The sequence below is a fragment of the Lepidochelys kempii genome, chromosome 7 (assembly GCF_965140285.1).
Source record: "Lepidochelys kempii isolate rLepKem1 chromosome 7, rLepKem1.hap1, whole genome shotgun sequence".
Classification (NCBI taxonomy): domain Eukaryota; kingdom Metazoa; phylum Chordata; order Testudines; family Cheloniidae; genus Lepidochelys; species Lepidochelys kempii.
In genome coordinates, this window is record NC_136386.1 from 56,327,391 (window position 1) to 56,351,325 (window position 23,935).

General features: G+C 49.5%; 1 protein-coding gene across 1 annotated transcript; it reads right to left on the minus strand.

The window, feature by feature from the left end:
* Positions 1–417: 417 nt before the first annotated feature.
* Positions 418–19,809, minus strand: ELOVL3 (ELOVL fatty acid elongase 3). Its single transcript, XM_073352961.2, has 4 exons — positions 19,558–19,809; positions 8,181–8,312; positions 5,046–5,197; positions 418–4,500 (listed from the first exon to the last, which is right to left on the minus strand). The coding sequence occupies exons 1-4, from the start codon at positions 19,662–19,664 to the stop codon at positions 4,079–4,081; spliced, it is 813 nt and encodes a 270-aa protein (XP_073209062.1). The 5' UTR covers positions 19,665–19,809; the 3' UTR covers positions 418–4,078.
* Between the last annotated feature and the right edge of the window lie 4,126 nt (positions 19,810–23,935).

A 23,935-nucleotide genomic window follows, 5' to 3' on the forward strand; every position in this document is an offset into this window, starting at 1 on the left:
TCAACTCTTGGGGAAAATGGGTGCATTACAGCTCAGTGAGTTGTTGCCTTTCGTAAGGTTGGAGCAAGCTCTTAGTTGCTTAACTGAGCTTTGAAATAATGATGGTTTAACGGTCTTCTGTTTATTCCACAGCTACTAAACTGTTTTCTCCTTCTCCTCAAACCTACTTTATGGAGTAAGATGACCCTTAGTTAGACAGTGTGCAAAGTACAAAAGCAGGACAAGATGCTTTACAAGAGTTCAGTGAAAAAGTTGCTGGATAAAAATATAAATAAGCACATGAAGTTGAAGTTGCCTCTGTTCAATAGCTAGCCCACGTCCAGGCTAATTCTTCCTCATGAGGAGTCGGGGTTGTAATGGGGAAGTCATTCTTAGCTTTTTTTGGCTAATTCAGAACATAGGCCAGATACAAAGAAGAGTGATAAAAACCATACACTTTATTAACCAAATTCACATGTCACACAGTAACTATTTCAGATGCAGTTGGAGTGGATTTGTAGATCTGGTTCAGAGACATTTTCATTTCTTTGCTGTTGGCTGTTTTGCAAGTCTTGTAACAACCAGGACAAACACCCAGACAGCTTCTTCCCACCTTTCTACAGCTTGCCCTGGTCTTGGGGGATGGGTATACCTGCAAAACTCATTGAAACTGAGGGGAGTCATAGGTGCGCCGCACTTCTACAAGGCCCCCATGTAACACTGCAGTAAGCTAGAGATGGATTCTGCAGAACTCCAGGGGCAGGGAGGCAGCTGCAGGCAGAAGCAGCATTTGGTGAATTAACTGAGGTTATTTAATATAAATATGAATAATACAATCAGCATAGTGTTCCTTATTTAATTCTACACTGCCACCCAGTTTGCCCTGTGCTGCAGAGCTCCAGAATGAAGATGTAGCAATTGTCAAGAGGAAACTGACACTTTAGGAAGCTGGGTAGGATGAAACTGGAAGGAAGGTAGTTTGGAATTGCAGAACAAGCAGTTTAGCTGGAAGTTTCTTCCCAATTAACTTTCACATCACTGACCAATGACATTTAAACTGCTGTCATTAGATTTCAGAGTGTACATCCATCTGAGCTAAATAAGGTGTTAACTCAGAGCTATTGCTTTGGCTGTCTGTAGACTGAGGCAGACAGTACTGCACCACTTTACATTCAGTTCAGATTAATGTTTTCTTCATAATTAACACCCAGAAACTTAAAAATGAAAGCTTTGATTTGGCTGCATAATTCTGTACTAGGAAAGACTGCAGAAAGTTTCGATGCTGTAGAACAGGGGTTGGCAACCTATGGCATGCGTGCCAAAGGTGGCATGTGAGCTGATTTACAGTGGCACTCTGCTGCCAGCCCCGGGTCCCGGCCCTGCTCAGCCCGTAGCCAGCCTAGATGGACAGAACCCCAGGCTGGCAGCGGGCTGAGCATGGCCAGCAGCTGGGATCCCACCTGGCAGGGGCCTGTGGACAGAACCCCAGACCGGCAGCGGGCTGAGCCACTCAGCTTGCTGCTCGTCTGGGGTTCCGTCTGCCGCCCCCACTGCCGGTCTGGGGTTCCGTCTGCTGGCCCCTGCCAGCCAGCGTCCCGCTCAGCCCACTGCCAGTCTGGGGTTCCGTCTATCAGCCCCTGTAAATATAAAATGTATTGGTGGCACACGAAACCTTAAATTACAGTGCATAAATGAAGACTTGGCACACCATTTCTGAAAGGCTGCTGACCCCTGCTGTAGAAGAAGCTGGGCCCTGCTAGTTACTTATAATAAATGTATTGCTATTAAAGCTAGCATCACCAAAACCCTTTTGCAGTGTCAGGATGCAAGTCCCAAGGGGAGGGGTTTCTGGAGCGAGCTTCCCCCAAGCAGAGATCAGTGCAGTGGCAGCTGCTCAGCACCCTCCAGTAAGGGGTGAATTCTCTTCCAGCATTGCCATCCAGACAGGGAATCTGAAAGAGGTTGCATGCCGAGGTGCAGTGGAAGTCAGCAGCAGAACAGCTGAGGAAGCGTAAATTGATTCCATTGAAATAGAAAGAGCAGCTTAAATCCTGAAAATCCATATTCCTGGTTAAACACGGTACTAGAGTCAGTGTCTTAGCAAGGGAACCTGGACCCCAAAGATTCCTGGCTTCATTAACACTCATTGCTGTTTCTCCAGGGACTCTTACCCTTTATTTTCCCGTTCAAGGAAGAGGACACTGGTTATCTTCAATCACAAGTCACAGCATGCCATGAAGAGATGAGCTTCACCAATCTTGATTTTAGGAGGAAAAACTCTCTTGCCTCCAACAGTTTACAACATAAAGCAGCTTTTGTCTTGGTGTCCCCTGGGAGTTAGTGATCAGGGCTTCAGCCTCCTCCAGTGGCACAGCTGCCTGAAACAGACAGGTGCTTTGACTAGAAAGGCAATTCCTGCGATGGAAGTTGGGGGCTAGGAGGAGGGGCTGCATTACACAGTGACAAGTCTTTGCGCAATGTTAGTCTTCAGAACACTTTACAGACAGTAAGCCTCAAACCCCATGGGAGGTAGGTCAGTATCGTTCCCCATTTTACAGGTGGGGAAACTGAGGCACAACATGGTGAAATGATTTGCTAAAGGCCACAGAGAGAATCTGTTAGAACTAGGGCTGGTACCCAGGCCTGCACACAGACCTCAATTAATAAAGCATCAGGAGCTTTAAATTGGCCCACTGAGATTAGCAGCTCTACCAGTATTCCAATCGGAGCAGTTCCCTGTACTCACAATGCAGAAAGAAGGTTTTTAAAAGTGCAGCCAGTGTACATTAACTCCAAGGTCCAGTTTGGGGACAACCCTTCCAGTCTCATGAGGGGCATTGGTATTTCGGCTCCAGGATCACAAAGCCAGATTTAAACACCATCTTTGCCCATCCGCTATTAAAAGTTGAGGTAATTACAAGTGGCAGGATGTCAGAGGGGGAACATCTAGGCAAGCAGCCCAGGCACACATATTCATACCAAAGTGAGCATCATGAGGAGTTAAGTGAGACCATCACTGGGGTGAGATCAATTTTTGAGCTAGTTACTTGGAGCTCTGGCCTCTGGCTTTTAGCAGCAGGTCCCAGGGCTTTTCATTTCCTGCAATTAGCACATGGGAGAGTCGGGAGGATCTTCATTCTGCCCTAGATAGGCAGTCTAGATATGTACTGGGTCAGCTGGGGACTGTCCCTTTGCCCTCTTGCCCAGTTGGGGTTCACAGTTCTAACCCAGAAAAGAGGAGAATTCTTGTCATGCAAGAGAAAAATGAAATGCCAAGTCAAGTCAGCTAGCTTGGGGGAGCAGGAGAACCCTTAATATAAGGTCAGTACCTGTGAGCTTTCAACCCCTTAGTTCAAGCCCCCTGGACTCTAAGCCAATCAGGACAACCAAGGCTTCCCAGTTGTTACTGAAACCTCCCCTCTATCTCCTGCAAGGAACTGGCCAGGGGATAAAGATTTAGGTACTTTTCCCATTCAGTGCAGCCACCATTGCCATGTCCTGCCCCAGCAAGTTGTTGAATTCAAGGGTCTCCCTCTAGCTGGCAATAGCACCCAATCTTGGGCTCCCAACCCTCTCCTGCAGAACCGGTATGGCCAGCCATTGTGCAAGAGGCATGCAACCACCCCTTGTGTGTGAAGCTCATGCCAGGGAGCAGACACTCCTCACCCTTAAGAAAGTTTAGCCTTTGAGAACAGAAGGGAAGATTAGCTCTGTGCAAGAGACGCACAACACAACCTGGGGGGTGGTGGGGGAGGATGGATTGGCAGGACAGAAGAGGGAGAACCTGAAATTTAGTGATGGGTTCTTGATACTCCTCCAACCCTTTCTCTCTGGCATTCACAGCCTCTCCAGTTCTCTTCCCCCATCCCTCTAAAGACTGCAGAGCAAAGAGCACTCAGGCTTTGGCTGGAAGGCCCAGGGAGCAGCCCCCTCCGAGGCAGATACTGATGCCTCTTCATAGGTCCAACAGCAGAAGTACTGGTAGCAATCAATTTCTTCCCCCCCAGCTTCATCACACCAGGCCTGTAATGCGCTGGAGAGCCAACAGCCTAGGGAGCAGGAGTCCCAGCAACTCCCAGCAGCACTCCTCCCACTAGTGTTAGTCCCCTTTTGTTTTGCCCCTCCCCTTAAAGTATGCCTCACAGAAGAAGTGACAGAAGAGCACCAGGTAGCTGAGATACATTATGGACGACCAGAAGAATTGTTCCCAGGAGGTTGAGCAGATGCCATCCTGCATCCAGGAGTATGCCATGATGCTCACTGCTGTGCCCATCACCATCTGCAGGATCTGGGTAACGGTGATCACCATGGCAAATGGGCGTGGCACCCTCAAGCCCGCTGCCCGCACTGTGTAGTAGGAGTACATGAAGGCGTGGACACCGTAATTCATGGTCATGAACCAGCCGCCACCGGCTACCATGTCCTTATAGGCATACCAGGTGTAGAGCAGCACTGTGACGTGGTGGTACCAGTGCAGGAAGATGAGCCGTTGCTTCCGGAGAATGATGAACACCGTGTCACCTTGGGAGACAGACATCACTGGTCAGATAAGGCAAAGCAGCTGATGTGTTTTCAGGGTGCAGCGAAGAGATAAATCCATCACCTCACTCAACCCAACCAGAAATTTTATTCAGCCCAGATTATTTCCATGCTCCAAGAGGACAGACAGCCCCTCCCCCGTCAAACATGCAATGCTGCACTGAGAGAAGTAACACCATACACCTCATGGTACTGACATTTACCCACCCCTTCTCCCTTCAGGCAAAAAGGTAGTGGCAGGGTCTGGATTTGAATCCTAACTGACAGTCCTGCATCTTATCCTGAAGTCCTCCTTCCTGTGTAAGTGACCATGCTGGGGGGACTGAGCTAGACTGAGGTTACTTGGGAGGTCACAGGATGGTGCTACACTGTCTGCATTGAGCTGCAGTGGATTAGAACAAGGGAGACAACTTAGACTGGCTGAATCAGCCCCTCCTATGAAGGATGGAGCCCTTTAGAGAGTCTGCCTGTAACAAGGGAAGAGTTTATAACCACGTCAAATAAAGCAAAGGAGGTTTTACACTCACCCAATTCCGGTACTTTGCTTAGGACAAACATATATGCCCAGAACTTGCTGACAGGGCCATTATAGAAGCCTGGATCACACACAGATCGCTTAAATCCACTGGTGGAGAGGACAAATCCCATGTATCCCCATGTCCTCAGGGTACCGATGATACTGCAAGAGAGCCATATGAGCATCATAGGACATGATTAAATCACACAAGGAAGGCTGATTTCTCCCCCCACAGAAACTCTGTCAATTCCATCCCCTCCACAGGAGAAGTAGGAAGCCTAAGTAATCAGCCTCCTGCCCTGCTGGGTGACAGATACTGCATTTACTCCAGTTACTGATCCTCCTTGTCTTGGGAAGCATAGATTTGAATACCCTGGCTCGCTAGCAGAACTACTTGGCCCTACTCAGACAGGGGCAGCCATCCATCCAGCCACAGGTCCCCAGGCAGCTCTGCCAACACATTTCACTCCTGAGCCTGCAGCACCCCCTGCCCAAGTCCTACTCCAAATTCTTCCAGGGCACCTCAACAGTGAACTACCACACGCTCCGATATTCCAGTCTCTTCTCACCAGCTCTGCTCATACCTCTGAGCTGGAGTTTCAGCACATCGGGACAGGCGTGGGCCTCAAATGAGCAAAGGATACAAAAACCACTACACATCTGAAGCACAACTAGAAGTCTGAATTAGACAAAGAGCCACCAACTCAACTTGCTCATCTCAGCCCCTACAATCAACATGCACAAATGCCATTCTAAAGATTCACTGCCTAACCCGGTTCCTAGTGTCCATAAGACACGCTGCAGAACTCCATGCACACATGACATAGAGAGCTATGTGATGTGTGGTTCTGATCTGACTGGAACTCGATGTCACCAGTGCTAGATGGCTGGCTCAGTTTACAGACTGAGAAGTGATCTAAGAGTTTGTGCTGCAGGGCAAACCCCAGCTGGGATCTCAAAAATCCATTTCTTAACAGCTGCATGACTCTGCACTGCTGGCAGGAATCAACACTTGTTTGGGTCTGGAAAGTGAACAGCACAGACTTTGGGGTCTGCTATATGCTAGAAATACTAACTAGATTACACAGTAAGGAGCCATGTTTTAACCCTGGTAGATACCTAGGCTAAGCCATGGTTCCCCTCTCCTTCTCCACACAGCAAGAAATCAAGAGGTTGACAAATGTATTTAAACACAGCAGTTTTTTCCACTTCACACAGAGCTTGTCTAAGCTACAAAAGTTGACAGGGACAGCTAAGCAAGTCCTGAACACGGTTTAGCTGCAAGTGCAGACTAATTGCATTCAGCACCATTTTAGAAACTGAAGCTTAGAGGAGGCCTTCGCTAGAGCTGAGTTAAGAATGGATTTTTTCGGTTCAGTGGCCGAAACAAAAAGCAACCCCCCCAAAAAAAAATTGTTTTAGAATGAACAAAAAAACTGACACTTTTGTTCTTTCTTGCAAAATGAAAATGGAAAAAAAATCATTTCCAGTCAAATGAAACATTTTGTTTAACCTGGAAATTTTCATTTCTTTATTTAGGGTGTTGTTTTACTCATCTAAAAAGTTTTGAAACAAATCTAGCGACATTTCAAAATGAAACAAAGTCAAAGCCTTTCATTTCAAAAGTGTTAGAACAAACCATTTTGACTCAGAAATTTCTTTTTATTCATTCAGTGCTATTTGCTTAATTTGATCCAAATTCGCAAATAGTTTCAGTTGCCCCCAAACTGCATTTTTCAGCGAATAAACTATTTGGCCAAAAAGTACCATGTAGCTCCTGTCTTGCCAGCATCCACCCCAACTAAGGCAACCCTCTTGAGAGCTGAGCCACTTGTAGTGAGCTTTTCAGGAAAAAGCTAATGTACACAAAGGATTGGAGCCGTAACTGCATGGCTGAGTAGGAGAGCTTCTGAATATCACTGGTGTGATGACCAACAGCAGGCTGAAAGCAGTCTGAGTTGATGTAAGCAGTTGTGGTTTTTCCACCTAGAACTGCCTTGTCAGAATGACACCACCAATAAAATGTCACACAAGAGATAAGAAGCGAGGACTGTATCACAGCAACCCTGTGTATGCAGAAAGCCTTGAGTTTGTATACATGATGCCAGGCAATGGCTCCTGGGAAACCAAGACAACAAGAGAAGTGAAGAATACGTGCTCCCTGCCCCACCTTCAGCTTCAAGTACTTTGAAAGAGACGCTCATGCAGGCCAAAAAGTACCCCTTAAACTTGTGGGCTGGCTACCCAAAGCTGTCAGTCATTAAAGTGGGGATATGGCTTCAGAATGGTTGTGCATGGACTATCAGTACCAGAGCTTGTATGTGTCAGGACACTGCATAGCAAGGTGTCATTCCAGCTTCTCACATCTTTCCCTACCTCCTCCACCCTTACGTGGACCACGCAGGCCAGTCAGAATCCAGCATCACTCCCAGCCAGCTCCATCCCCCTCATGCTTCAGCATCTTACATCAATTAATCTCATGAGGATGATGGTCTCACTCTGCCAAACCAGCCAGAGCTGCAGTAAACAGGTGCTGAGAGGAGTGTGAGAAAACTGAAGGATCTTGGCTTGGAGACTTAAATTACAGAGCAAAGCTATGGTTGAGTCATTCTCAGCAGGCTCCTATCAGAGTCCCCACAGAGTTGCCAGCACAGTTTATAGACTACTTAAAGACAAAGAACTGAATCTTTTACACAGAGACCTTAGATGGAAGATTCTTATCTCACTTTTATGGTCTATGTGTGGCTGAAACTTCAAAAATAATACCTCGTTCACAAAAGAAATGCGTTTAACATAAACCATCTCATCCTTGCTGTTTTGCTATTCAGCTTTTATCCTCACTGCTGCAAAAAAGACCCTTCTCCCCCCATTTTGGGATCACTTCTACAGGGTTAGGAAACTGGGGTGGGCGGGGGGAAGGAAGGTTTTAAAATAAGGACTAAAATTAAAGCCCCATGGCCAAGCTGGGAGTGGGGAATTATCTGTGGTTCAGCAGTTTATCAAAAACCTATTGCCCCTTCTGAGTTAGCATCCCACGAGGAAATGCCTCCATGTCTCTCTCCAGGGTCAGCTGACATGGTGGGACTCTACGGCTGCCCAGTAACCACCAGCAGCAGCAGAATAAAGCAAGAGATGCCGTTCTTACCTGAACAGGGCCAGGCTGAGTGACCACAGGACCAGTGGCTTGCGCAGGTCGTACCCTCTCCGCTGCTTCATGACATGCTGGCCTCCAAAGATCAGCAGCACGTAAGCCAAGGCGAAGGAGAAAGATTTACGCCTGTGAGTGGGGAAGAAGAGTTCTCAGACAGGCTGACACGTGGTATAGCACAGACGTGCCCCCTGCTCCTGGTGGGGCCTTTGCTAGCCCAGACAAGGAGGAATCTAATGGAGCCCTGCACTCCTATAGGTATCTGCTGTTCCCCTAGCTGTAGTCACGAGGAGCAGACCTTGACCCTAAGTGGAACTGGTAGAAATACCCTTGGTGAGGGAAGGAAAACAAAGGGGATCTCTTACGTTAGGGAGACTTCCACAATGCTGCCCTGCCCCTTCAGATCCCAAGTGAGGGCTCAGCTGGCAAGGATTTTAAGCTGAGAGAACAGGGCAGTTTTATTCATTTACAGATTAGCTCCTTCACTGCAATTTCTGAGGAGGCCAGAGTTTCTTGTTTTGTACCAAGAAGCTCTTAGTACATGGAGGAAAGGGACAGTGTTCTACACAGGCAGCACTGAGGGCTGAACCTCATAACAGACTTGGCTGAAAAACATTATTCTGTTGTGCTGTGACGTGTTCTGGCCTTAGCTTCCCAGATTTGGGACCCAATTTTTGATATTCCATTCATATAATGCAGTCTGATTTAAAAAAAAAAAGGTGGGGGGGGGGAATGACACCTCACAATTCACCAGTCTGGACAAAATCCAGTCCCCTATACTGACTATCAGAATACATTTTTGAAGAATTAAATTATCTTTAAAAAACTAAAGAATTATCTCCGTGGGTAACTAGAGTTTCACAAGCCTTTCCTCCCAGAGTCCTTTACAAAGCCTATACCAGCTCACACAGCCCCACTGAAATGCAGCCCCAGCAGCACACAGTAATGTAACAGGACAGGAAGCTCCTCTTTGGAACCCCTTCTTCAGGTAGTTGAAGGCTGCTATCAAATCCCCCCTCACTCTTCTCTTCTACAGACTAAATAAGCCCAGTTGCCTCAGTCTCTCCTCCTAAGTCATGTGCTCCAGCCCCCTAATCACTTTTGTTGCCCTCCGCTGGACTCTTTAGAAGAAGGATGTGGAAAAACTGGAGTGTGGGGCCCAAAACTGGACACAGTACTCCAGATGAAGCCTCACCAATGCCCAATAGAGGGGAATGATCACGTCCCTCGATCTGCTGGCAATGCTCCTACTTATACAGCTCAAAATGCCATTGGCCTTTTTGGCAACAAGGGCACACAGTTGACTCATATCCAGCTTCTCATCCACTGTCACCCCTAGGTCCTTTTCTGCAGAACTGCTGCCTAGCCATTCGGTCCCTAGTCTGTAGCAGTGCATGCGATTCTTCCGTACTAAGTGCAGGACCCTGCACTTATCCTTATTGAACCTCATCAGATTTCTTTTGGACCAATCCTCTAATTTGTCTAGGTCCCTCTGTATCCTATCCCTCCCCTCCAGCGTATCTACCACTCCTCCCAGTTTAGTGTCATCCGCAAACTTACTGAGGGTACAATCCACACCATCCTCCAGATCGTTAATGATAACAGTCATTTGAGAACAACCACCAGAATGTGCATGCTCCGCACAGCCCACTGACTTAACTCTAGCCATCATATGTCATATCCCCATCCAGGGGCAGAATCAAAGCAACTGGGTCCCTCTTCAACCATGCAGGAAGGATGTCTACATTCCTTTCTCTGATCCTAGGCCAATTCAGCCTAGGTCCAACGTTCTTTAGATTAGCTAGCTTCCAGGACCCACTGCAATGGGCTTACTAGATTCCTGGGCAAAAGAGACATTGCTGCGAGAGAATCCCTGCTCTTTGTCCCAGTATTGTTCGAATTCACACTGCAGTCACAAGGATGCCTGGTCTACGTGGACTGAAAATGCCAGATGTTTTACAGAGATGTTCGATGGATGGAGAGAGGCATTCAGAACAAGCCTCTGGGGATACAGTAGAATTATAGTTTGAAATGTGATCCACGGTATACTAGAGAGGGGACTGTACTCCTACGTCAGGAATCTGTATGAATGGTACTTATGCCTGTCATAAATATAAAGGGAAGGGTAAACCCTTTTAAAATCCCTCCTGGTCAGAGGAAAAATCCTCTCACCTGTAAAGGGTTAAGAAACTAAAGGTAACCTCGCTGGCACCTGACCAAAATGACCAATGAGGAGACAAGATACTTTCAAAAGCTGGGAGGAGAGAGAGAGAGAGAAACAAAGGGTCTGTGTCTGTCTGTATGCTGCTTTTGCCAGGGACAGAACAGGAATGGAGTCCTAGAACTTTCAGTAAGTAATCTAGCTAGGTATGTGTTAGGTTATGATTTCTTTAAATGGCTGAGAAAAGAGCTGTGCTGAATAGAATGACTACTCCTGTCTGTGTGTCTTTTTTGTAACTTAAGGTTTTGCCTAGAGGGATTCTCTATGTTTTGAATCTAATTACCCTGTAAGGTATCTACCATCCTGATTTTACAGAGGTGATTCCTTTACTTCTATTAAAAGTCTTCTTGTAAGAAAACTGAATGCTTTTTCATTGTTATAAGATTCAAGGGTTTGGGTCTGTGGTCACCTATGCAAATTGGTGAGGATTTTTACCAAACCTTCCCCAGGAAGTGGGGTGCAAGGGTTGGGAGGATTTCGGGGGGGAAAGGGCCTGTCCAAACTACGTTTCCCAGTAAACCCAGTTAAAAGTTTGGTGGTGGCAGTGGAAATTCCAAGGGCAAAGGGTAAAATTAATTTGTACCTTGTGGAAGTTTTAACCTAAGCTGGTAAAAGTAAGCTTAGGAGGTTTTCATGCAGGTCCCCACAGCTGTACCCTAGAGTTCAGAGTGGGGAAGGAACCTTGACAATGCCCTAGAAGAATCTGTACTTCAGTTGAAATTCAGGCTACTGCACAAGACTTTCAACCCCAGAGAACTGAGTCCAAGTTAAACTCTACTTAGTTTAACAGCAAAGAGGTTGCAGGTCTCAGGCTGTGGCCTGGTGGGCAGTATACGCCTGGACTGAAGTAGCAGGGAGACTTGGATGCATGAGCAGAGCTGGCTAGCTAGGAAAAAAGCAGGACATATTACAGGTCAGGGCTGTGGTATATTGGCAGAGATGTGCTGCCTTCCCCCCAAACAAAACGAGATTAATAGATTAAAGCTAGAAGAGACTGTTATGACCTGACCTTTTGCATACAACAGGCCACAGAACTTCACTGAGAGAGACCTAGCTCAGCAGGTACTGATAGTGACCACACCACTTGCCCACACTAGGCTTTGCTCTAGCCAGCACCTCCCTTTAAGCACTACATGCTGAAGTTAAAACCAAACAGCATGGCAGAAAATGAAGCTCCCAGCCCACACTAGAGCAGCCCTGCATCATGAAGCCTCCCCTGCCACCCAACTGTATCCAAATCACTGCAAAGGCAGGATTCAGGCAGGGAAGTATCCCTGCACCAGGAAGTGCCAAGGCACCCCGAGTAGTAGTAGTGAACCCAGCTCAGCCAGGGTTAAGCTTCCATGATATCCAGTGTTTGCTAAAGAGGCGGAAGCAGGTTGTTTGTACTGATCAAGAACTGGATTAATCCCTCCTTCCTGCTGAGCCTGCACAGGGGTGTGTACCCAGCAAGCACTGATACTGACAGCTGGTGCCAGAGGCATTGCAGGGGTGAGTCGACATTTCACTGATCTGCAGCACTGCCAACGGCTCTGTGATTCACAGCTTGCGAGTGGAAGAGAGGGGGCTGAATGGCTGCATTTTGTCATCACCCCAAGGGTTCTCTGACAAGACTCTCTGCTCTCGTGAGCTCTGTATCCAAGATGCCAGAGATCCAGCCTGTAATTCAGGAGCACAGGTCTCCACACTCCAGCCATGACACACCCCCCAGCACTATAAACTGCACTGGAATCGGGTTTAACAGAGAAATTCCCCAAATTGTGGTGCAGGGCCCACTGGGCATTTGCTAGTGAAAAGAGCTGGTCACATGGCTCTCACGCCTCTCCTACAACTGCTAAGTTTCATTAGAAGGCATTGAGAAAAATACACTCATACTTCGATGTTACTTTTCCGCCTAAGCGATTGCAGTTGTCAGAGGCATGCTACATGATGCCAAATGGAAGAGGAAGGTATGCAATACGCTCTGGACCCTGCTACGTGAAAGACAGGCAGACAACTCCGGCCACCTCCGCAGAATGGGGAGGCAAGGAAAATGGCAGGTTGTCCCAGCTCATCCTCAAGAGGCCTATCACCCCAGTAAGAAAGGAACTTAAAAATCCCTCACTAACAGGGGAGTGTCAAAGGGTACGGGGACACTGCAAAAATACCCAGTGGCAGTGAGTTTTAGAGCTTGGATCAGCTGACTCTGGTTCATTCTACAGGGCTAAAAATAGCAGTGTAGACATCCCCCTGGGCTGGAGCTGGGCTCTGTGACCCACCCACTTCCCAGGATCAAGCCCTATCGGGAACATCTACACTGCTATGTTTAGCCCTGTAGCATGCGCCCCAGTTCAGTTGACCAGGCTCAGACTTACTGCCACAGATCTTTTTCCTTTTGCAGTGCAGTTGTACCTAGAGGCCAGCTGACTCAGTGAAGAAAATCCCAGTGGGACTAAGGTCATATCTCAGCCACTATCCATGGAACAGTCCAGAAAACACCCCTCTCCACCCTCCACAAGACACCCTAGAGTAAACAGCTACTCCCAGCATTGACTAGTTGTGCATGACGCATGCTGATCTTTGCACCCATCCGTTTCCATTCCTGCCTACGTACTGAACTCCTGCCAAGTGCTGCCAACATGGAAGCTGCAGAACACAGATGGGGTTGAATACCAGACCCACATCAGCCTGAGCAGCCCCAGCAGAACACTCTGGTAGTGGTTTGTGTGCAACTTCATCTTCAATATCAAGGAGGACTGCTGTATGCAGTGGGCGATCTGGTAACCTCACAGACATGTACGCTGATGAGTCAACATAATCCCCTCTCAAGGGGCTGAGCTCATTTGCTAGAAGACTTCACACACTCCTCACCCTACTGGAGTGAGACAGGTCTGAGAAACAGTTCAAGCAATACTGTTGCCCACACCAGCTCTAAGGCCCAAGATTCAGCTGGCAATTCTCCTGCCTCCCACCCCAAACCCAGCCTCCCAGGCTATTCCAGCTGGGCGTTCAGTCCCATGGGAGCAGTGAAATCCATGGGATCTGGGTTCCACCAAGGATGAACTGAGCCCAACAGGCCCAGAAAGGAGTGTATCTGTGGATGGTAAGAGTGGACAGAAGTTTCCTATTAAACAGAAGGACCCTTGTGCCAGGGTCAAAAGAGAAGGACGATGCTCCAGTTCCTCATGAAGCTCAAGTTACATCCACAGAGTTGCAGCCAATATGAAGCCGCTCACACTAACACACGGTAGTAGCCATCACTAAGCAGTATTTTAAGCAGCCTGGTGATACTGAAGCCCCCTGTGGCTATACATAAATATAATACCAAGTGAGCTCAGGGACGCATTGTATTAGGCTCTCAACATACCGAGGAGATGGCCCTTGTCCTGGTGAGACAAGAGTGACCAAGGGCAGGCTGGAAGTACTACTAGATACATTTAAGAGATGGGAAACTGAGTCAGATTAAGCAACGTACTTGGTCACACCTAGTCTGAGGCAGAGCTGTCTTCTCAATTCCTAATCCAGTGCTTTGACCACAAGACCATCTTTCCTGGTTCAGCAGCATTGCCTGGTATCGAGCAGAACCATCAGCCAATCCCAACACACAGTCAGCCACCAGGAAAGGGGCCTCCTTCACAAGAATACTTATCAGGCACTTTCATTTTATAAGTCTGAATTTGAACTCTAATCCAGCTCTCAGTGCTGGCAGTATAGGGGTGTGAAGCAGATCTCGGACACCAGGGGGTGTATGTGGCACAGCACACTTGGGCCAACCAGCATCTTACCAGTTAAGACAATGCCACATGTTGGACAGCCATGACCAGGAGGGAGTTAGATTGATTTCTCTCCTACAAGCCACTGCCTCATTTTGAGGAAGTGACGTCTCAAAAGCAGGATGGCAGACAGTTCAAGAAGAAGGGCATGTGTTAATTTCACAGGGCAAAGATGCTCTCTCTACTCCAAATGAGCCACTGCCAATGCAAACAACTTAGGCCTGCTATGTCCTAACCAAGCCACCAATACTACCCCAGTCAGGCCAAGTTGCCATTTGAGCTGTAATTGATCGCTTACAAAATCACAGTAACATAAAGAAAGGTGATCGAGAAGGTATAGAAAAGAGATTGAATATGTATTAACAAAAGAGGGCTGCTGCTCTGACCCAAGGACTCTGCTGAGGTCACAACTTGCAAACAAGAGGAGTTTGAAACCAGAAGTTAGACAAACTTGATGGATTGGAAGTCACACTGAACTGGGACTCTAGAGAATGAGAAAGATCATGGGCTCCTGAGGTGTTTGCTTGGGAAATATCCAAAGGCCTCTTCTTTGTTCCAGAATCCTCCAGGTTCACAGGGGAAAGATGGAGCCATCCAGGTGTCAACATGTCAGTGAGGACATTGGACCATCACGGCCGAACCAGTGAGGACCCCAATTTGATTAATGGAATCTTCCACTATTTCTCTCCTAGTGCGGAGATCAGCTGTACTGCATGGCATCAGCACAATGGCATGAAGCAGCCTAGCTTGCCCGAGAGAAACCAAAGAAAGAGGCACCTGCCAAAACCTGCCAGGGCTCAGAGGTGTTACACACATTGGCCACAATAGGTGCATGAGCTGTCTGTGACTGACTTGTGAATGTCAACAGACAGCCATTCTTCTCCATCCTGCTCTCTTTAGTCTGTTAAAGGCAAGAGTAACTTAATAGCAAACAGCGAGTTCAAGGTCCAGCAACAGAATTAACCTTTCCCCCATCCCACACAAGGAGGGCTCTAAGGCCTGGTCTACAGTGGGGGCGGGGGGGAAAAATCGATCTAAGTTATGCAACTTCAGCTACTTAAATAATATAGCTGAAGTTGATGTACTTAGATCTACTTACAGTGTCTTCACTGCGGTAAGTTGACTGCTGACGCTCTCCTGTTGACTCCACCTGCGCCTCTCACCCCGGTGACTCCACCGGGGTCAATGGGAGAGAGCTCGGTGGTTGATTTATCGCGTCTAGACTAGACGTGATAAATTTACCCCCGCTGAATTGATCACTGCCCATCGATCCAGGGGTAATGTAGACAAGCCTTAAGGCAGTGGTTTTCAAACTTTTTCCTGGTGATCAAGTTGAAGAAAATTGTTGATGCCAGTGACCCAGTGGAGCTGGGGATGAGGGGTTTGGGAGGGGCTCAGGGCTGGGGCAGAGGGTTGGAGTGCGGGGTGAGGGCTGTGGTCAGGAATGAGGGGTTCAGGGTGTGGGAGGGGGCTCTGGGCTGGGGTGCAGGCTCTGGAGTGGGGCCAGAGATGAGGGCTTTGGTGTGTAGGAGGGGGCTCTGGGTTTGGGGAGGGCTCAGGGCTGGGGTACGTGAATGGGCACAGGAGAGGTGCACAGGCTTACCTGCGGCGGCTCCTGGTCAGCAGCGCAGCAGGGGTGCTAAGGGAGGCTTCCTGCCCGCCTTGGCACTGCAGACTGCACTGCACCCCGCAAGTGGCCAACAGCAGGTCCGGTTCTTAGGTGGAGGTGCACAAGTGGCTCCACGCGGCTCTTGCCCACAGTCACTGCCCCCCTCTACAGGCACTGCCCCCCAGCTGTGTGGAGCCTGTGCTCAGGGTGGAGTCAGTGCACAGAGCCCCATGGCTCCCCCGCCTAGGAGCCGGACCTGCTGCTGACTGCTTTTGGGGCACAGCACAGTGTCAGAACAGGTAGGGACTGGCCTGCCTTAGCTGGGCAGCACCACTGATGGTATTTTTAACTGCCCAGTTGGCAGCACTGACCAGAGCTGACCCAGTGCCTTATATTCTGCGACCCAGCACTGGGTCGCGACCTGCAGTTTGAAAACCACTGCTCTAAGGGACTTTGGTAAGAAACTCTAAGATAAGGGACGAATAGACACTCTCTGAAAGAGGACTTTGGTGAGTTTTGCATAAGATTTGTTTTGTGAATAACTGTTTAATTTTGATTTCAAAATGCTTGGTTTCATTTTGAATTCTTCCATCTATTCCATTAATAAACTTAGCTTTGGGATGAATCTCTCACCCTCTCCCATAGCATTTTTGCCATGGGACTAAGCAAGCGAAGGTTTCTCCTCCAAATGTAAACCATGCTTTCATAATTTAACATTGTGTTAATGACACTGTCACTGCATCCATGACAACCAGCCCATTCATTCCATCAAATGCTTACAACGGTTCACCACAAAGTAATCAAATGCTCTGGCATTTTGAGAAGACACCCCTCTCCAAGAAAGTTTCACTCTGAGCCTCTCCCAATCATGGCCTAAATCCTTCTAAACTGCACTACACCAAGAACAAACAAATTAAGTTTGCTCCAGAGATGGTTACCAACCCTGTATTTTTCAGGAGCTGAAGGAGAGTCTGTGTAAGCTAAAAACCTGGTCTCTCTCACCAACAGAAGTTGGTCCAATAAAAGAGACTACCTGACCCCACCTTTGTCTCTCTCTCCCAACCCATATTTCCATGCTAGGAACCAGGAATGCACAATAGATGTCCAAATGGAAACAGGGTGTGGTCTAGTCTTTTAGAATTAGCATTCCCAAAGAGCAAGCCACTATTTTTACCCCAGGTTCAGGGAGAGATTTTGAAAAGGGGAGTGTGTGTGCTGTGGGTATTTGTCATCTAATCTCAGCATGCAGAAGAAATATTTATGAAGTTCAATACAACTCAGATGTTTTAAGTTCTGGTGTCAAATTAGCTGGACCTAAACCAAAACCCTGGATGCAAACCACTTCAGGCCTTTGGGGGTTTAGAATCCTGACAAATCTTGTGGCTCAGTGCAAATCTTAGCAGGCCAGGAAAAGCCTATTGGCTGCCAGCCCAGAAATACCAAGTGTGGACAAATCAAATGCAGCTGCAACCTGTCACCCCACATGAGAAGATCCTGGTTATGTCAATTTGCATGTGGCTGAACTGAAGATGCAAACGAAACATGGCCTCCTAGTTCTACTCAAGTTTCCCTGTAAATTCCAACTGCAGAAGTGAATGGATTTCCCTGTTTCATGGAGTAACTCCTCCTCTGGCCGGTTACATTGCAACCGTACTACCCTACGAGGCTAGCAGCATACAGGCTCTTCCTGTTATGAGGCATGGCATGGGATGACGCTGCTGTTCAGCAGCATGTGCGAGAAAGAGTCAGGAGAGCAGTTTTCATTTTCAGCCTCAAGCTAGATGTGCTTGTCAGTTGACACATCAGAGTTTTAAGTACAGATCAGTCCAGTAATTTTCCCTTAGGAAAGGGACAAAAATGACTTCATGACACACCCTTGCCACAAGAAAAAAAAAATATAGCACCATGTTTTCTTGTCAGACATATAGGTTATCCTATACCACATTACCTCATTAGAAGTTTCCTAGCATGCAGAAAACTTTGTAATCTTGGGAAGACACACTTTCAGGAAGTATAACAGTGCTGTGTGGAATCAGCAGCTGCTCCAAGCAGGGGACATCCCTCTCCCACACACTATCCTCATCTCCCAGAATAGTCGATGGTACATTGTTCCGGTCCTCTGAAATACCAATATACCATAACCGCCCCATGCAATCACTAACCTCCAAACCTGCAGGCCACCGAGCTCTGTAAACTAAACATTGGCAATGCCCACTAAACCCTGTCTGTGTCTGAGGCAAAGCCCCCAGATCCAGATTCATTTTATTAGAGAAGATCTGGGGCCATAATTTTTATAACACCTTAAATAACAGGCAAGACCTCGGTGATTGTTTTACATGTTCTACCTAAAGGGTCACCTGAGCAAGGCTATTCAAAAAGCCAGAGAGCAAGCACATTAAGTCCAAGTATGATGCAGGAAGCTTCTCTCCAAATACAGTTCTACCACCCCACCCCTAAATTCTGACCTACAGCAGCCCCTCCTGTTCCAGTCTTGGGGACAACCCTGGTCAAGGGCAAGCCCCTACATACAGAACTCAGGACCTCACACACAGACGGACTGTATTAGAAGGCTCTTTAAAGGTTATTTGTAACTGTTTTGTTTCAAGCTGCTGCTCTTCACCCTAAAATCTTTCTGCACTCAGCAAATGCAGATTTGGTTAAGCAATCTCTGTACACTAGGTAAAATGGCTGAGTCATTATCACTATTATTGCTACTCTAAAGGTGCTACTTAGGGTACGTCTATACAGGGATAGAAGACCCACAGCAAGGCTGGCAGCTGGCCTGGGTCAGCTAACTCAGGACTAAAAATCGCTGTGTAGACGTTCTTTTTACAATGTATGTTTGTGTCAAGGGAAGAAAGAGAGTTCAAACAAGAATTGAGTATAAAGATGCTGCTCTCGAACATCTCCTTTGAGACACAGAAAACAATTGCACATTGAATGATGTTTTATGAAATCTAGCAATTGTTCACTAATCTTGTACAATGGGTTTCACTATTCAAGCCAGTAGCATAAGAAGTTTAATTCTTGGCTCTCAAAAGGACCTCAGAGGCATAGGTTTATGAAGGTGTTGAATATGAAACTTTCACCAGCAATTTTAACTCTAAATGCATACTGAAGTAAACAGGGTAGTTAACCTAGTTTTATTTCAGGACAGTTGCTCTATTAACTGAGTTGCATCTCCTTCTGGAAGGCTATATGGATTTGGCTTTTGTATCTGCTCAGTTTTTCATTCAGATTATAGTTTTGTTTCCTATTTTACAATCTAGCACCTCTTTCCCAAAAGATTGACAGAAGCTACAGGTACACATTCTTCTGAGTTGGGTCACAGATTATAAAGCAAGAAAGGACCACTGTATTAGTCTGACCCCCTGCATAACCAGCCTCTTACAGGACTTCCCCGATTAATTCCCATTTGAACTAGAGGAGCAGATCTCTTAGAAAAGACCCACTCCAGTGATGGAGAATCCACCAGGAGACCCTTAGTAAATTGGTCCAGTGGTGGATTACCCTCACTATTAAAATCTGTGCCTCTGAACGTCACGTCCAGCTACCAGCCTTGCTTACATGAGGCCTCAGCTTCATGGAGCATCTCCGGGCTGACGCTAGGGTTTGCACCCCTTCCTGCCTGCACGGGGCGCTCCGGCCACTCGCTCGCTTTAGCGCTGCTCGGCTCGGTGTAGCAGACGGGTCCCCGCTGCTGCGCCGCAGGCTCCAGTCCAAGGTACTGGCCAGCCCGACCAACCCCACCCCAGCCCCGCGGAGCCAGCCCGCCGCCCCGGCAGCGCTCACCAGTTCTCCCGCATCCACTGGATCGCCTGCAGCTCGTCGAAGCGCCGCTCGAAGTCGTACTCCTGCGGGCGGCGCAGCGCGGAGAGGTTGGCGCCCAGCAGCTCCATGCTGGAGAGGCTCGGGGCTGGGGCCTGCAGGAGCAGGGGGGTCGGGGCCGGGGCAGGTCGCACCGGGCCCTGCAGAGGGAGGCCGGCGCGGGAAGAGAAGGAGCCGCCGGCCGCAGCCAGGCTGCAGGTGACGCGCTCCCGCCGCCAGCTCAGCCAATTGATACAGCTTAGACCCCGCCCCACCTGCAGCCGCGCGAGCGGCCCCGCCTACCTACCTCATGACTGACAGGCGGCTGCGCGCGCCCCCCCCGCCGCCGCCGCCGCCGCCTGGGTCCAGGCTGCCTCTCCCTTTCCGCACCGGCACAAGGCTGCAGCCTGGTCCTTCCCCCGCCCCCGCCCCCGGCCGCGCTGCTCGTCTGAGACGCCCAGCCCTGCTACCCGCAGAGCCGGACCCGGACCCCACACCGGGCACTGGCAGCAGGAAGCTCGCAGCCTACTTATCTGTCGCCTCCCCCAAACTGCTGCTGGCAATTATGTCTAAATCAGAGGGGCCAGAGTCCTTGGCCCTGTAAAGGTGATTTCCCTTCAGTTACACTAGTACAGGGCCTTTATCCTCAGAAGCCCCAACCCCTAGAAGGTAGCCATCAGTTCCCCCACCCAGTACCTGATACCCTCTCTGACCCAGGCTGCCCTTTCTCTAGCCACCCCCACTGTCTCATTAACATGCACTCCCTTTCAGAGGGCCTGTTAACTCCAGTGGTTGCATTAGTTGATCCAACAACGTATCATCCAAACAATATACATAGCATATGGATGAGGATTAGGAAGAAATTTACCCTACAGGCACTTAGAGACCAGTTGTCTGCTATGGGCTGTTTTGCGCCTTACTCTGAAGCATTTGGTCTTTGCCACCCCCAGAGACCAGACAGACCCCTGGACTAATCAGTATGGCAGTTCATACATTTGAAAACAATGACCATAAGCAAGATTCTTGGAACACAATGTGCACACTACATCACCAGTCATGTTACCTTTTCTGCATCCTAAACCCCATACGTTGTGTGTTTGCTATTTTGAATAAGCTCTCAAGCGTAAGGACCATGTCTTCACACTTGTCAGAAGGGTGGCCTCCCCTTGGTGCAACACAAATAAGGCTCACAGCACTGAACAGGTTTGCACTAAACTGACTGATCTTCAAACGCAAGAAGCAGAATGATGTAGAAACAATTATACAAAAGGTCAGTGTAGGGCCGTCCCTAGATATTTTGGTGCCCTACACAGCCCTCTCCCCCCGTGGGAAACCGCCCCCCAACACGAGCTGGCAGAGCAGAGCGGGCTGGGGCTGGGTGACGGGTTGCTCCATTTCCTGCTGCCCAGCGATTGAAGAGTGGGCACGACCCTGCACTCATGGGGCAGCGGGAAGTGGAGTGACCTGGCCCCAGCCCACTCCACTCTGCTCCCCTTGCCCCAGCCTTGGGACTTGGGGGGCAGGCAGGAACCGCCCCCCAGCTCTCACTGGTGGCACGGCTAGGAGCCAGGGGAGCAGAGCGGGCTGGGGCCAGGTCGCTTCACTTACTGCTGCCCGGTGAGTGCTGGGCACACCCGACTCCTGCTGCAGTCCCCTGGGATGTAGCTCAGGGGAAGGGGTGGAGTCGGGGCTTTGGGGAAGGGGCAGGGCAGGGGCTGGAAGAGGCAGGGTGGGGGCAAAGCAGGGGCTGGGGTTTTGGGGAAGAGGCGGAGCCAGGGGCGAGGGCAGCTTTCCTGGCTGGCTCAGCCAGCTGGGGGATTGGGCTGGCCCCTGGAGCAGCATGCAGCTGCATAGGGCACCAGGAAATCTGGGGCAATTTGGTGCCCCAAATTTCCTGGTGCCCTACACAGCTGCGTAGTTTGCGTATGGGTAAGGACGGCCCTGGGTCAGTGAGTTGCAGAGACAGACTGGGGCTAAGCTAGCTCAGCATTCCAGCACCTAGAGCAGTGGTTTCAAACTGCGGGTAATGACCCAATACTGGGTTGCAGAATGCAAGGCACTGGGTCATGGCAGCTTTGGTCAGCACCACCGACAAAGCCATTAAAAGTCCTGTCCGCGGTGCTGCCTGGCTAAGGCAGGCTAGTCCCTCCCAGTTCCGACTCTCTGGTGTGCCCCAGAAGCGGCCAGCGGCAAGTCCGGCTCCTAGGCAGGGGGCCAGGGGGCTCCACGTGTTGCCCTTGCCCTGAGCACGAGCTCCGCACTCCCATTGGGCGGTTTCTGGCCAATGGGAGCTGGGGGTGGGGGCAGTGCCTGCAGGCAAGAGCCCTGCGGAGCTGCTTGCATGCCTCCGCCTACGAGCTGGACCTGCTGCTGGCCACATCTGTGACACAGTGTGGTCCACAGTGCTAAGACAGGCGGGAAGCCTGCCTCTGCATCCCGACTGTGCCGCTGACCGGTGGCTGCCAGGGCCAAGCCCACACCCCAGCCCCAGCTCTGAGCCCCCCACTCAAGTCCGGAGCCCCTTCCTGCACCCCAAACCTCTCATCCCTGGCCCCAACCCAGAGCCTGCACCCCAAGCCCAGAGCCCTGACCCCCTCCCATACCCTAACCCTCTGCCCCAGCTCTCAGCTCCCCCAAATCTGGAGCCCCCTCCTGTACCCAAAACCCCTCATCCCCAGCCTCACCCCAGAGCCTGCACCCCCAGCCCAGAGCCCTGACCCCCTCGTGCACCCAAACCCCCAGCCCTGAGTCCCCCAAACCCAGAGCCTCCTCCTGTACCCCAAACCCCTCATCCCAGCTCCACCCTGGAGCCCTGACCCCCTCCTGCACCCCAACCCCCTGCCTCAGCCCAGAGCCCCCTCCCACAAACTCCTCATTCCCAGCTCCATTGGGTCGTGGGCATCAACAATTTTCTTCAACTGGGTTGCCAGAAAAAAAGTTTGAAAACCACTGATCTAGACTACTTTGGTGGTATGTGCTTTAGAAGTGCTTACAAACATACTACTGGTTGAAATGCAGGGATTTTCAGACTACATCTCGCTTGGTTTCCAGCTGGGTCAGGAAGACTCTAGGTTAGCGTTTAAAGAGCTGTATTTCACAAATTGTAGCCTGAAACCTTGGAACCTTCTTTTTTAGAGCTTTCCTTGTCTGTGTCCCTGTGTGCACTGCACTCCTGTCATCTGCCAGGCATGCTTGACAAGGTTGTACTGTGATTGGGAATACAATAGGCAGAGACCAAGATAAGAATATTCTGCACCAAGCCAGCCAGTTAGACTTGTGTAACTTGTGCTACAAGCATCACCTGGCCAACCGCATGACTGAAATTATTTCTTTTCTCGTATAAGAACCTTTCCTTCATCAAAACTCTTATTCGTAACATACCACATAGCTCTCATTCCTTAGAGGTCACTACCCTCAGCGACTCCTGTGACTGGCTATCACTAAGTACAGTAAGCCTCTATTTATACCTTACCACAATCAAAAACTAGAAGAATCCTGAAGGGACACACCAGTTGTATTCTGCACCATCACCCCTCTTTACACATTAATTGCTTTTTCATATCCTCTACCTAGGCTTCCACCTCTACCATCCCTCCCTGTGTTGCCTTCCTTTGGATGTTTTTGTTTTCACTTAGAACACAAGTTCTCAACTTGCTATCTTAATGGTTAGGTGATGGGGTGGGCAGAATTCTTTTATTGCTGCCACATGGGGTCTCAGTGTGCAGGAGGCAGAAAACCACTGACTGAACTATCCTTTTCAGGGCAAGGAATCCATCCTTATCTGTATCCTAGAGCACTATGCACATCTATAGTGCTAGGCAATTATTTTATACTAGTGAAGTCCTAAGAGTTGAGTGAAGCTGGATAATCTTGCCATTGTTCTAGATCAGGGGTGGGCAAACTTTTTGGCCCAAGGGCCACATCGGGGTTACGAAACTTTATGAAGGGCTGGGTAGCAAAGGCTGTGCCTCCCTAAACAGTCTGGACCCCACCCCCTATCCGTCCCCTCCTACTTCCCACCCCTTGACTGCCCCCCTCAAAACCCCCGACCCAGCCAACCCTCCCCCTGCTCCTTGGCCCCTGACCGCCCCCTCCCAGGGCCCCTGCCCCTATCTGCCCCCTGTGATCCCACCCCCTATCCAACCCCCCTGCTCCCTGTCCCCTGACTGCCTGACCCCTATCCACATCCCCACCCCTAAACACCCCCCAGAACCCCACCCCCTATCCAACCCCCCTGCTCTCCGTCCCCTGACTGCCCCCCGAACCTCAGCCTTATCCAACTGCCCCCTGCTCCCTGTCCCCTGACTGCCCCCCGGGATCCCCTACCCAACCCCTCCCCGCCCCCTTACCGTGCCACTCAGAG